This window comes from Artemia sp. Qi Xiang Cuo, chromosome 1 (assembly GCF_049724085.1).
Source record: "Artemia sp. Qi Xiang Cuo chromosome 1, ASM4972408v1, whole genome shotgun sequence".
Classification (NCBI taxonomy): Eukaryota; Metazoa; Arthropoda; class Branchiopoda; order Anostraca; family Artemiidae; genus Artemia; species Artemia sp. Qi Xiang Cuo.
This window is the reverse complement of record NC_142794.1, coordinates 99939149-99952475: the sequence shown is the minus strand read 5'-3', so window position 1 is coordinate 99952475 and position 13327 is coordinate 99939149. Positions and strand designations below refer to the sequence as shown.

At 33.8% G+C, this 13327-nt stretch overlaps 1 protein-coding gene across 1 annotated transcript in view; it reads left to right on the top strand.

Moving 5' to 3' along the window:
* The first annotated feature begins 1346 nt into the window (after positions 1 to 1346).
* LOC148956991 (glycine receptor subunit alpha-2-like) overlaps positions 1347 to 13327 on the top strand; it is a 210468-nt gene continuing 198487 nt past the window's right edge. Inside the window, exon 1 of the mRNA XM_089092734.1 lies at positions 1347 to 1490. Coding sequence (XP_088948860.1) covers positions 1369 to 1490 — 122 coding nt within the window. The 5' untranslated portion in view covers positions 1347 to 1368. The remainder of the gene's footprint in view (positions 1491 to 13327) is intronic.

Below are 13327 nucleotides of genomic sequence, written 5' to 3'. Positions count from 1 at the left end.
TAGCACTCCTGCTTCACATTGAAAAGTGCCTTCGGTCAAGCAGCTCGTAATAACAAACTGTAAGTAAAGAGCAACTCGTCAATAGAAACCAACATTCAAAAAAAATTTCAATTTAACATATGCAATCACAAAATCTATTATTCATTCATACTGGTTCTGACTTCATTCATTTTAATTCTCATCATTAAAAGCTATTAGCATTTTTGTATAATGTTAGAAACAGAAAATAGTCGCCCCCAAGATTGGATGCTCTCTTGATGGTAACTATGCAATGAAACTTAAAATGTGCAAAAAAAAACTAAAGGAGCTATCTTGAAAATGGAGACTTCCTTTTTCTTATGAAGTGAATCAATATTCATTAATGAATATAATGAGTGAATATCTGAATAATCAATTTTGAAAAGCTAACAAACCAAATGAGCTATTTTCCTCGAAGCCTAAATGTGCAAAAGGTAAATTTTATATTTAAAAAGTCGAGTCTAAAGGATGTCAGCCCTCCTGATATTCAAGGTTAACCGGGGATATTATGATTAACAGAAATTAAATATAAAAACGAGTTTTCTTGAAACTAAAATAAAAGAAAACAAAAAAATAAAGAGTGATACAAAAATTAAAACAAAAATAAACTATTCGGTGTGTGAGGGGATTATCACTTCCTCAACCCTTGCTCCTTACCCTAAAGATTCACTTTTCATCCCAATTTTTCTTAGGAACAACAGCTCTTTTAAAACGGCTGTGGAATTTGAATAAAAGATGTATTTCACAACACTATTAAAGTTTAACCAAAACTTGCTTTTTCTATTTAACATATATAGCGTCCGTTTTTTTTCTGCGTTTAAGCTAAATTCTTAATTTAATTACTTTTTTTTACTTTTTCTTTTCTTACCGTTGATACCGGCTTCCGGATGCGAATTAGATATATTTGATCCTACATTATTTTTTTGTATCAATAAGTTTTTTGTTTATATTCAATATGTTATTAAAAAATTACCCGTTTCTTGAATATTTTTGTCTCGTCTAGAATGTTAATGGAAAGGCAGTGTGGTCTCAGAAATGATCTATTTCTATAAAGCTAATCAAATAAGTGTAAGGTTGCGTGTTGCACTTTCATTAGCGTAGATAAGCTCTTGTAACCGCACTAATCACAAAGCTTCTCAAAGCTTACTACTCATATTTACCTTGATAATAACAATATCTTTCCGACTTTGGATTCTGCTTACTTTTGGGCTTTGCTCTTGCGCCTCAATAGAGCTAATAGCTAAGATTTTCCCTGGCCAGGTCTTTTCATCCACTGAGATCTGTCAGTTAGCATTTACCTACGACTGGTACTAACACTCAGCGTAGATATGTCAAACGGTAAAGACATGGATGTCTAAAAAGCTTGAAGCCATGTGCTTCAAGAAACGTGGAATTATGAAATTAGTGATGTGTTTGACCCTCTTTGTTTGCAATTACCCTAGGATTTCTTATACCCTTGGAAAAGTAACACGGTAAAAAAAACTATTTTTATTATACTTTTATAATATTCAATTAGTTTTTGTGCTAAGTTTAATATTTCTTGTCAAAAAGGTGCACTGGAACTTCCCATTCATATCTTAACTTGAAAGGAGAATTTTAGTCTTAAATTAAAGAAGTACTTGCTTTCTCATTCGCCTAGGATTAATTTGAGGAAGGCAACCTAAAATATAAAAAGGTTCAGTTTTAGAAAGATATCTGCCACAGCCATGGATTTAATCAAGTTTACATGGATTTTTACTAAGAAAACATGGATTTTTACCTGAAAACATGATTATTTTCCAAGAAATCACAAGTTTAACTTTTTTATGCCGGAATTTTTTAATATCAGATAAATTTAACTTCAAAATGCCTCAAATAACCAAAAAAAAATCAAAGTAATTGTCTGGGCTTCATTGCCGAAATGGGTTCACATGGAATAACAGATGGCTTTGCCTGTGCATAGAACTGCAAAGTCTCTGCGTGAATTAATGCCATGAATGCGTAAATTAATTTGAAGATTAATGCCTAAACATCAAAACAAAAAATTTGCCCCTACAAAAATAAATTTGAAATCTTTTGTATAAAAGATCTGTACTGGTTTAATGTTATTAACTTGGTCCCTTGCAGAAGAGACACTGAAAAAATGGTAAAAAAACACAGCTTAAGAGATTATTTTGTGTGCTCACGAAATATTATTCAGTCGTAACTTTATACGTGAGAAGTTCTGGTTTAGACAAGACTAACACTGAAAGAGTACAACTAAAAACATCAAAATGCAACTTTCAAGCAAGGCACCTTCTAAATAGACAAAGAAAGCACAGACAAAAATAGCAAAGACAAGTAAAACCACTATATAGCGTAAATTAATATATCAAACAACAACTTTCAGAAATACACCTTTAGAATAGACAAAGAAACCATTGACAAAAACTGGTGCAGACAAGACAAACATTGAAACAGTATAACTAAAAACATCAAAATACAACTTTCAAGCAAGGCACCTTTTAAATAGACAAAGAAACCACTGACAAAAATAGAACACCACTTCAAACAAGGCAGCTTCGAGACAAGTCAAACCCCATTATGGCATAAATAAACACATAAATCATAACTTTCGAAATATACAAAGAAACCAACGACAAGACTAGCAGAGAGGAGTCTAACCACAATACAGCGCAAATAAACATATCAAACCATAACTTTCAATTCAGACACCTTCAAAATAGACAAAGAAACTAATGACAAAATAGCTCTGATAAGTCAAGCAATGAGACTTCATAACCAAAAATATCAAAGGATAACTTTCTAACAAGGCACCTCAGAAATGTACAAAGAAACCACTGACAAAAATACTACAGACAAGTCAAACTGCAATACAGCAGAACTAAACATATCAAACCATAATTTTCGAAACAGGAACCATTAAAACACACTAAGAAACCAACGACAAAAATAGCACTGATAAGTGCTACAAGTGTAATAGCACTAGGCTAACCTAACGTAACATAATTTAGCGTAACCTATCCTGATATAGCCTAACCTAACGTTATCTAACGTAACCTAACTTAAACTAACGTAACCTAACGTAGCCTAACGTAGCATATCCTAACATAGCCTAACGTAACCTAGCGTAGACTCAAATAACCTAACTTAACTTTATTTAGCCTACCGTAACCTGTCCTAACCAATTGTAACCTAGCTTAACCTAAGGCAACTGACCCAGGGTAGTCCAAACTAGACTCAACTCAAACTTCATTGTCTTTCAGAAGAAGATTGGTAATACAGGACCGTTTCTTTGTACGGTTTCAGTCAAAATTCGAAACAAAAAACTAGTCATTTTGGTGTAAGTCAAAACTTAGATTAGAAGAAGGCTCTTTTCTTAAGCACAGCTTTGTACCACTCTGCAACAAATTATCAGTAGGTGATTTTTTAATTGAAATATTATCAACCTCTGTAGTTTCAGTCAGCATTTCCTCGGATCGAAACAAGGTTTTTGTTTCTGTACATTTTGTTATTTGTTCCGTCTTCTCCACATATTTTTCCAAGTTCGGTACGGTTGAACTCAGTTTCGCCACTTGAAAATTAAAGCTGGACATGATTCCTTTTAAATCGCGTATCCCAATTCGGCTCTGGTAAGTTTTTAATTTTTTTGCAAGTGAGTTTGTATGTTTTATAAGATCCATGATTGCTTTTCATAATTTCAATCTTTTCTTCACTTCTGGTGATATATAAATTACGGATAGCATTTCAGCAATTATTACAATCTCTTTTTCAAGTTTTCCGAACGGATCAACCTGCTTACTTCCAACCATCTTTTCAATTTCTGACAGAATGGTGGCCTTTTTGTCCATCTGACCTGAATAGTCATTTTTCAAATCCATTTGTTAGCATCATGTCGCAATTTAGAGGTTCCTTTTAATGTCGATATCTTCCCCTTTACCACTACTTCTTTCTTTTCTCCTAAACGGCACCAAATATCTTTTCGGCTTATACCCTCTTTATCCCGAGCTTCTCTCCTCTTTGTATACATTTTATCACAGACAGATTCTTTGTGTACATCGAAACGTTGGTCCCAGACTGTTTTCTCTTTCTTGACTAAATCGTTCTCAACCGTTAATTCTTCGATTTTACTTCTAAGTTCCTTACAACAATCTTCAACTTCGCAAATTTTTTCTTGAAGGGAAATTGTTTTCTTCTCGATCGAATTTTTCTCATCGTTTAAAACTTTGATTTCTCCCAAATAGCGTTCAAGGAGGGAATATTTATTATTATTAATTAATATGTAGTATTATTAATTAATTAATATTATTAAATTAATTAATATGTATTAAAAGCTAACTAATAAAGCTACTAATTAACAAAATGGCTATCTCAAAATTTTTATTGGGTGACTTCGAGAAAAATATGAGCGTGGGAGGGGGCCAAGTTGCCCTCCAATTTTTGGATTACTTAAAAAGGGTACTAGAACTTTTAATTTCCGTTCGAATGAGCCGTCTCACGATATTCTAGGACTACTGGATCGATAAGATCACCCCTACGAAAAACAAAACAAAAATAAAATAAAATAAACACGCATCCGTGATCTTTCTTCTGGCAAAAAATACAAAATTCCACATTTTTGCAGATGGGAGCTTGAAAACTCTATAGTAGTGTTCTCTGATACGCCAAATCTGATGGTGTGATTTTCATTAGAGTTCTATGACTTTTAGGGGTTGTTTCCTCCTTTTTTCGAAAGTAAGGCATATTTTCCCACGCAGGTAAATTTTGATGGGTAAGACTAAACTTTGGGAAACTTATATATTTGAAATTAGCATAGAAATTTGATTCTTCTGATGTATCTATTGGTATCAAAATTCTGTTTTTTAGAGTTTCGGTTACTATTGAGCCGGGTCACTCCTTACTTACAGTTCGTTACCACGAGCTGTTTGAAACTGCATCTGCCTTCTTTTTTCTTTTTTTTACTCCGGCTTTATGATTTGTTTGACTCCAGCAAACACTGGCTTTATGACGATTTTTCATTTGAAATTTAAAGCTAAGATCGAAAAAACTGTGGATTTTTAAATATTTTTATTGATTAAAATAATCTGCAAAATTATGTTATTAAAACCCATTATTCTGCCATAACAGCTGTCGCTTAAATCATTTTATAACTAAAAGTAGAAGGCTTAGATTGAAATTATATAAAATAAAAACAAGTCTTTTTTTTGGAACTGAAAGTGTGGAGCAATATTAAAACTAAGAAACGAACAGAAATTATTCTGTATATGAAGGGGATACCTTGCTCTTCACGCAAAAGTTTTTAACCCTTTTAAAAGGGTTAAAAAGGTTTAAAAAGGGTTAAAAGGGTTTTCCTATTTTAATTAAACGGCTCTTGTGTATTAGAAGTCGTTCTTAAACAATTAGGATAAACAGTCAGACTTTAGCGTAAACAGAAAGATATTGAGAAGGGGGACAATCCTTTCATATACGGAATAATGTCTGTTCATTTTTAGTTTGAATGTTACTCCTTACTTTCAGTAGAAGAAAAATTATTTTTCTATTTAATTTCTGATCGTTTTTAAAATAATGCCTGTAAATCTGGCTCACCTCCATGAAAAATTCCCTCCCCTTACGGGAAAAAGTTCAATGAAAAGTTTCTGCCATCTAGAAAAAAAACCACCCTGTAAAATTCCCTCCGGACAATTCCATCCTTGCTAAAAATCCCCCCAACTCCTCTCCCTAAAATTTTTGCGGGTGATTCAGCTTAAACAATTCTCCTTAGTATACATTCATTTGAGAAAAGCTTTAGTTTCTAAACGTTTTTCTGATCACTGCGGAAATCCCGCTTCCGTGTAAATTTTTCCGGAAATCCAAACCTGCTGAAAATTTCCCCTGGACAATTCGACTGGAACCTCTCCACATACAAAATTGAGTTGACAGAGAGAAAGTAAGACAAATAAAAAGAATTTTGTATAGGAGTTCTTTTAAATCTCCCAGTTTAAAATTTCCACTGGAAAGTTTACCCCCGCAAATTTACCTCACCATGGAATACTCTCCCCATGTAAACCCATCCCAAGCGCAAAATCCCCCCTCCGAAAAATATGTCTGTGTACAATAACAAATAATATACGTGAAAATAAGCAGACCTTATAACTTCAAGGTCTATCTTCAGGGACTGTCGGGGGTCATGTTATTTCCTAAAGCATAGTTTTTGGACCTTTAAACAATGTTGAACAAAATGGCCATCTCAAACTTTTGATCGGACGCTCTCAGGGAAAAAAGGGTGTGGGAGGTGGGCTGATTGCCCTTCAATATTTTGGACACTTAAAAAGGACACTAGAACTTTTAATTTTCATTTGAATGAGCCCTCTCCCGATGTTCTAGGACCCTTGGTTCGATAAGATCACCCCTGGGAAAAAAAAATAAAAAAGCTCTCCGTAATCTTTTTTCTGGCAAAAAAAAAAATTTCAGATTTTTACATATACAAACTTGAAACGTCTTCTTTAGGGTTCTCTGGTCTGATTGTATCAGTTTCATTAAAAATCTTCGACTCTTAAGAGGTGTTCTCCCCACTTTTCGAAAATCTGGCATATTTTCTCAGGCTTGTGGCCTTTGATGGCTAAGAACAAGCCAAATGAAACTTATGCATTTAGAATCAGCATAATAAGCCAATTTTTTTTTATATATCTATTGATATTAAAATTCTGTTTTTTAGAGTTTCGGTTTCTTCGGTTACCACGAACTCTTTGATACTGCTATCACTCTTACCACTACTGCTACCGCCACTGCTGCGACTACTATTAGTACTGCTACTACTAGAACTACTACTACTACAACTGCTACTACTACTACTGCCACTTCTACTACTACTACTGCTACTATAAACACTAACAACTGCTACTACTAATTCTGCTACTAATACTGTTCCTACTGCTACTATCGCTTTTTATTCTATTGCTGCTAAAACTATTGCTACTACTACTACTAAGAAAAAATTTAAAAGAGCTCAAGTACATTGAGGCTGTCAATATGTCAACGATGCAATATCTCAGCCACATTATGGGGTTCTCCTTAGACTGTGTGACTTTTCTTGAAAAATCTTCTTTGATGGAAAAGTTCTTGAAAGTTAACTCAGTTAAAAGTTGAAGATTTAGATTGAGATAACTACGTGATTTCGACTGATGTCTGAGCCGCAGCAGCTGTCCCTTAATTCTTATTCTCATTAACTTTGACATGAGATAACTACGAGAATTTTTTAATATATTCCTTGATTTCTAATAATCTGCAAAAAATATGCTGTTAAAACTAATTGTGTATACTGCAACAGCGGTCGTTTAATCCTGATCTGTAAATCTTTGTCTTCAACTATAACATACACTATGACTTTGTCATTATCTTTTTATCAGAACTGCGTAAATGTTTTAACAAATTGCTTGATTTCTTATATACTGAAAAATAAGTTATTGAAACCAATTTCATCGCCACAACAGCGTTCACCTAACCCTGATTCATTATAACACAATTAGTTTTCTGTGACATAACTGCGTCTGCCTTCAGAATATTTTGCCTTCAACTATGCCACAAACTTTGGCTTCATTATCACTTAATAATTAGAACTTGAATGCTCATATTGGGAAAACTACGTTCATTTTTTCTTATTTCTTAATTTTTAATTATATGCACAGCAATTATACGGCGCCACTTCAGCTTTCGCTTAATGTTACTTCATTGTGACATAATTAGTTCGCTCTGACAAAACTGCGTCTACCTTCATAATATTTTGTCTTCAACTCTGCCCAAAACTCTGGCTTGATAATTATTTTTCAATTAAAAGTTGAAGGCTTAAATTAAAATAACTAAAAACAACAGTTGCGTCTCAGAAATCAGTCAAATTCACGTAGTTATCTCAATTTAAATCTTCAAGTTTCAACTGAATTAACTTTAAAGTACTTTTCTATCAAAGAAGTTTTTTCCAAAAAAAGTCATTCAGCATAAGGACAACCCCATTCTGTGGCTGAGATATTGCATCGTTGACATTTTAACAGCATCGATGCACTTCAACTCTTTTAAATTTGTTCATAGTGATATTAGTGGCAATAGTAGTACTTGTAGTTGTAGCGGTAATAAAAAAAATAGTGATAGTAGTAGTAGTAGTGGCAGTAGGAATAGTAGTAGTAGAAGCACTAATAATAGTATTAGTTGTTGTTGTAGTAGTAGCAGCAGTAGTATTTATAGCACTAGTATCAGTAATATTAGTAGTAAAAATAATAGCAGCAGCAGTAGTAGTAGCAATAGTTTAGTAGTATTTGTAGTAGTAATAGTAGTAACTGTTTTTGTAGTAGCAGTAGTAGTAGTTTTGGTAGTAGTAGTAGTAGTATTACCAGTGGTAGTAGTTGTAGTAGCATTAGTAGTAGTAGTAATAGTAGTTGTATTAGTAGCAGCAGTAGTAGTAGTAGTAGTAGCAGTAATAGCAGTAGTGGTAGTAGCAATAGTTGTAGTAGTAGTAGCAGCAGAAGTAGTAGAAATAGTAGTAGTAGTAGTAGCATTAATAATCATAGTAATAATAGTAGTAGTAGCATTAGTAGTAGTAGCAGCAAGGGCGGATCCAGGATTTTTTTTAGGGGGGGGGGCAAAATAGGTTGATTCGGTAAACTTGCGTTAGGAGCAAGTTTAATTAACGCAAACTTGCGTTGATTAAGCAAATTATACTACTTTAGACTACGTTAGGGGGGGAGGCGCGCGCCCCCTTCGCCCCTCCTCTGGATCCGCCACTGAGTAGCAGTAGTTGTAGTACTAATAGCAGCAGTTGCAGTAGTAGTACTAATAGTAGTAGTAGCAGTGGCAGTAGCAGTAGTGGTAGTAATACTAGTAGTAGTATCGTAACCGAAACAGCCGAAACTCTAAAAAACGGAATTTTCATATTTATAGATATATCAAAAGAATCGGCTTATTATGCTGATTCAAAATGTAAAAAAATCATTAATCTTGTTGCTACCCGTCAATGGTTATGAGTGTAAGAAAATTTGCCGGATTTTCGGAAAAGAAAAAGAAAAAAGCCAAATTCTCACAGCAGAAAGCAAATGACCTGTATGATTATATCTCAGACAAAGCTAAGGGAAAACATAAGGAAATTTCACATTTCAAAATTTAGAATATACTTAATGCTTAATATACTAAATCTTCCAAAAACTTGAATATTAATACATAATTACAAGGTGATTTATAAATTATTAAATAAACGATTGCTGATTGATTAATAAGGAAATATGAATATTTAGGCATTATTTCTAACTGACCAGAGGAAAAGCAGAATATTTAAAATAAATTGGTTTGCGACCATTTAAAGATAATGAATAAATAATTGCTGAAGCATTATGAATGCTAGCAATAATTGCTAGCATTAGCGTCCCTCAAAAATCTTTTATGAATCTTTTTTTCTACTTTTCATTAGAATAGAGAGTTTTTGGAAGGGTTAGTTTATGGTTTACATTAGCGTCAGAGGCTTATTTCCATTTTTTATGAGCCACCCTCTTAAACCTGGAACTGAAAAAAAGTTCTGTTGGTTATGAAGCTTAAGAAAGAAAAGAGAGAATTATTAACATAAAAACCCTATCTCGCTTTTCTTTTTGTTGCCCACTTTCTTAAGTCTGGAAGAAATTTACTTAATAATAAAGCTACAGAAAGAAGAAAAAGAATATTGCTTCAGTAAATGACGTTGAACAAGATGTAAAAATTTTAACGAAGAAAATTCGTTACTGGACGTTCATTCCTTTTCTGTTATTAAATAAAAAAACAAGTTTTTTTAACTGAAAGTAAGGAGCGACATTAAAACTTAAAACGAACAGAAATTATTCCGTATATGAAAGGGGCTGTCCCCTCCTTAGCGCATCACTCTTTATGCTAAAGTTTTTTATTGTTAAAAAAAACAGACTTTTTAGAAAGTCAGACCTTAACATAAAGAGCATGGCGTCGAGGAGGGGACAGTCCATTTAATATACGGAATAATTTCTGTTCTTTTTAAGTTTTAATGTCGCTCCTTACTTTCAGTTAAAAAAACTTGTTTTTTATATTTTATTTTTGAACGTTTTTGAATAAATGCAGGTTTTGATCTTGGCTCACATTACATGAATAATTAAAACAAAATTTTCATATTAATTTACTTTTATTTGGTTAAATGGCTTTCTCAAACCTTGTTTCATTTTATTTACGAACGTTTTTATTGGTAATAAATATACGTAACTTACGAATTAACATACGTAACGAACTTCTACATTCATATATTTTTAATACGTATATTAGGGGGTTTGCCCCTTGTCAATACCTTGCTCTTTAAGCAAAACTTCGAATTTTGTTCCAATTCTTTAAAAATGACCGCTTAATCACAAAGGCCGTTAATTAGAATAAATAGCTCTTATGAAAGTACTAAAAAATCTCTGGCTTAAAGAGTGAGGTATTGACTAGGGGGTGAATCCAATCATATATTTAATATTTTCTGTTCGTTTAAAGTTTTGATGTTGCTGCTGTTGCAGCTGAAAAACTTGTTTTTTTATATTTAATTTCTGATCTTTTTTTAAATAATGCTGGGAAGTCCGGGGTCCTATTCATAGCAATGTCCCTTCCCCAATGAAAATTCCTTCATGGAAAGATCCTCCCACATAACCCCCAACCCCCCCTCCCCCCACTACCAGGAAAAATCTCCCCTGAAAACGTCTGTACTGTATACTTCCCAATAACCAATACTATATGTTAACATTGGGTAAAGTTCATAACTTTCAGCCCTCCTCCCGGGAACTTCGGGGGATTAAGTCATCCTAAAAGACATACTTATAATATATTCAAACATACTAAACAAAATGGCTGTCTCGAAATTTTTATCAGATGACTTTGGGAAAAAAATGAGCGTGGGAGGGGGCCTAGTTGCCCTCCATTTTTTTGGTCACTTAAAAGGGGCACTAGAACTTTTAATTTCCATTCCAATGAGCCCTCCCACGATATTCTAGGGCCACTGGGTCGATACGATCCCCCCTGGGGAAAAAAAAACAAAAAACAAATAAACACGCACCCGTGATCTTTCATCTGGCAAAAAACGCGAAATTCCACATTTTTGTAGATAGGAGCTTGAAACCTCTACAGTAAGGTTCTCTGATACGCGGAATATGATGGTGTGATTTTCATTAAGGTTTTATAGCTTTTAGGGGTCTTTCCCCCTTTTTTCGAAAATTAGCCAAATTTTCTCAGGCAGGTAACTTTTGATGAGTAGGGTTAAACTTGATAAAACTTATATATTTGAAATCAGCAATAAAATCCAATTCTTTTGATGCATCTATTTGTTTCAAAATACCGTCTTCTAGAGTTTGGGTTGCCATTGAGCCGGGTAAAGTTGGCTCAATGGTAACATTGGGTAAAGTTCATAACTTTCAGACCTCCCCCTGGGGGCTTCGAGGGATTAAGTCATCCTAAAAGAGATAGTTGTTATATTTTCAACCATGCTGAAGAAAATAACTATCTCAAAATTTTGATCGGGTGACTTTGGGAAAAAATGAGCGTGGGAGGAGGCCTAGTTGCCCTCCATTTTTTTTTGTCACTTAAAAGGGTACTAGAACTTTAAATTTCCGTTCCAATGAGCCCTCCCACGATATTCTAGGACGACTGGGTCGATACGATCACCCCTGGAGGAAAGAAAAAAAAAAAAAAAAAAAAAAAACGCATCCGTGATCTTTCTTCTGGCAAAAAATGGAAAATTCAGTATTTTTGTAGATAGGAGCTTGAAACCTCTACAGTAGGGTTCTCTGATACTTTGAATATGATGGTGCGATTTTCATTAAGGTTCTATAACTTTTAGGGGGTCTTTCCCCCTTTTTTCAAAAATCAGCCAAATTTTCTCAGGCGCTTAACTTTTGATGGGTAAGATTAAACTTGATGAAACTTACATATTTGAAATCAGAATTAAAATCTGATTCTTTTGATGTATCTATTGGTACCAAAATTCCGTTTTTTAGAGTTTCGGTTACCATTGAGCCGAGTCGCTCCTTACTTACAGTTCGTTACCACGAACTGTTTGATGAGGAACTTGGAGCTTCAAAGGATCCACTTGTCCTTCTGAAATTTGTTTTTGAATTGTATATGCTTAGATTAAATTGCGGATAAAGATTATAGGTTGAGACATAACATGGCGAGAACATTCTGCTGAAAATAAGTCTAGTGTGTCAATAAGTCGAGTTGTTTTTACTACACAAAAAAAAACAAGCAAAAAAAAAAAAACTGAATTTTTAAGATCTGGACAAAAATTGCCATTTAGTAATCGTCCTAAAATCATGTACTTGCTTTTTTTCTGTCAAACAGTTCGTGGTGTAATGAACTTCATGTAAGGAGCGATCTTGGCTAATAAAAACCGAAATCTAAAAAGGGGCGGGTTCGGTAAAAATATATGGATCAAATGAATTGGCCTCTTCTAGTGATTTTAAGTAAATAACTTTCATCAAGTTTAGAGTTAACCATCAAATACTTGGAACCTGAAAAGATTCGAGTGGTTTTCGTAAAAGGGAGAATACACCCCAAAGAAGGCCATTGATTCGTGAAAACTATACAATCAAACTTGCACATCAAAGAAACCTATCGTAGAGGTTTCAAATGTCACATCCACAAAATATGGGATTTAGTATTTTGTTTCAAAAAAAGAAGTTCACAGATGTGTGATATCATTATTTCTTCCTCAGATAGATCCTATCAGACCAATAGTATAAGATAATGAGGAAACGACTCATATTAACAGAATAAAAGAGTAGTAAGCGCCCAATTAGCACTGAACGTGATTGCGTAATATGCCTTACCACGGGCCATTTACCTATTACAATGAACTCTACACGGGTTGGCAGACGGGTTTTCTATTATGACATTCATTTTTTGTGTGTCAGTCGATTAGAGAAAGCTTGGTGGTTAGTCCATATAATAACTTGATTGGTCGGTTTTTTAAAAAACTTGCCAAGCTATAATGTACTCAATTAAAAAACCCGATATAATGTCCGTACACTGCATCCCAATTTTCATTATGTTTTAAGACATTGTTTATAGTACACCATATATTTTTAACTTTTGAAAACAATGGATTCGTCAATTTTCAGTTACATGCGGATTCAGTTACACGGGGATTAGTTAAATGGGGTCGAGTAGCACGGAGGTTCAGTTTTACAGTGTTTCGTTTATACAGGGGTCCAGTTACATGGGGGATTCAGTTGCACGGGGGGAATCTGCTATAAAAAAAACTTCATTCTAAACAAATACGAACATTTTGAAAAGCAGACAAAAAATTGGACACTATAATCAGAATTATTTGATTAACATTTAAAAAGGG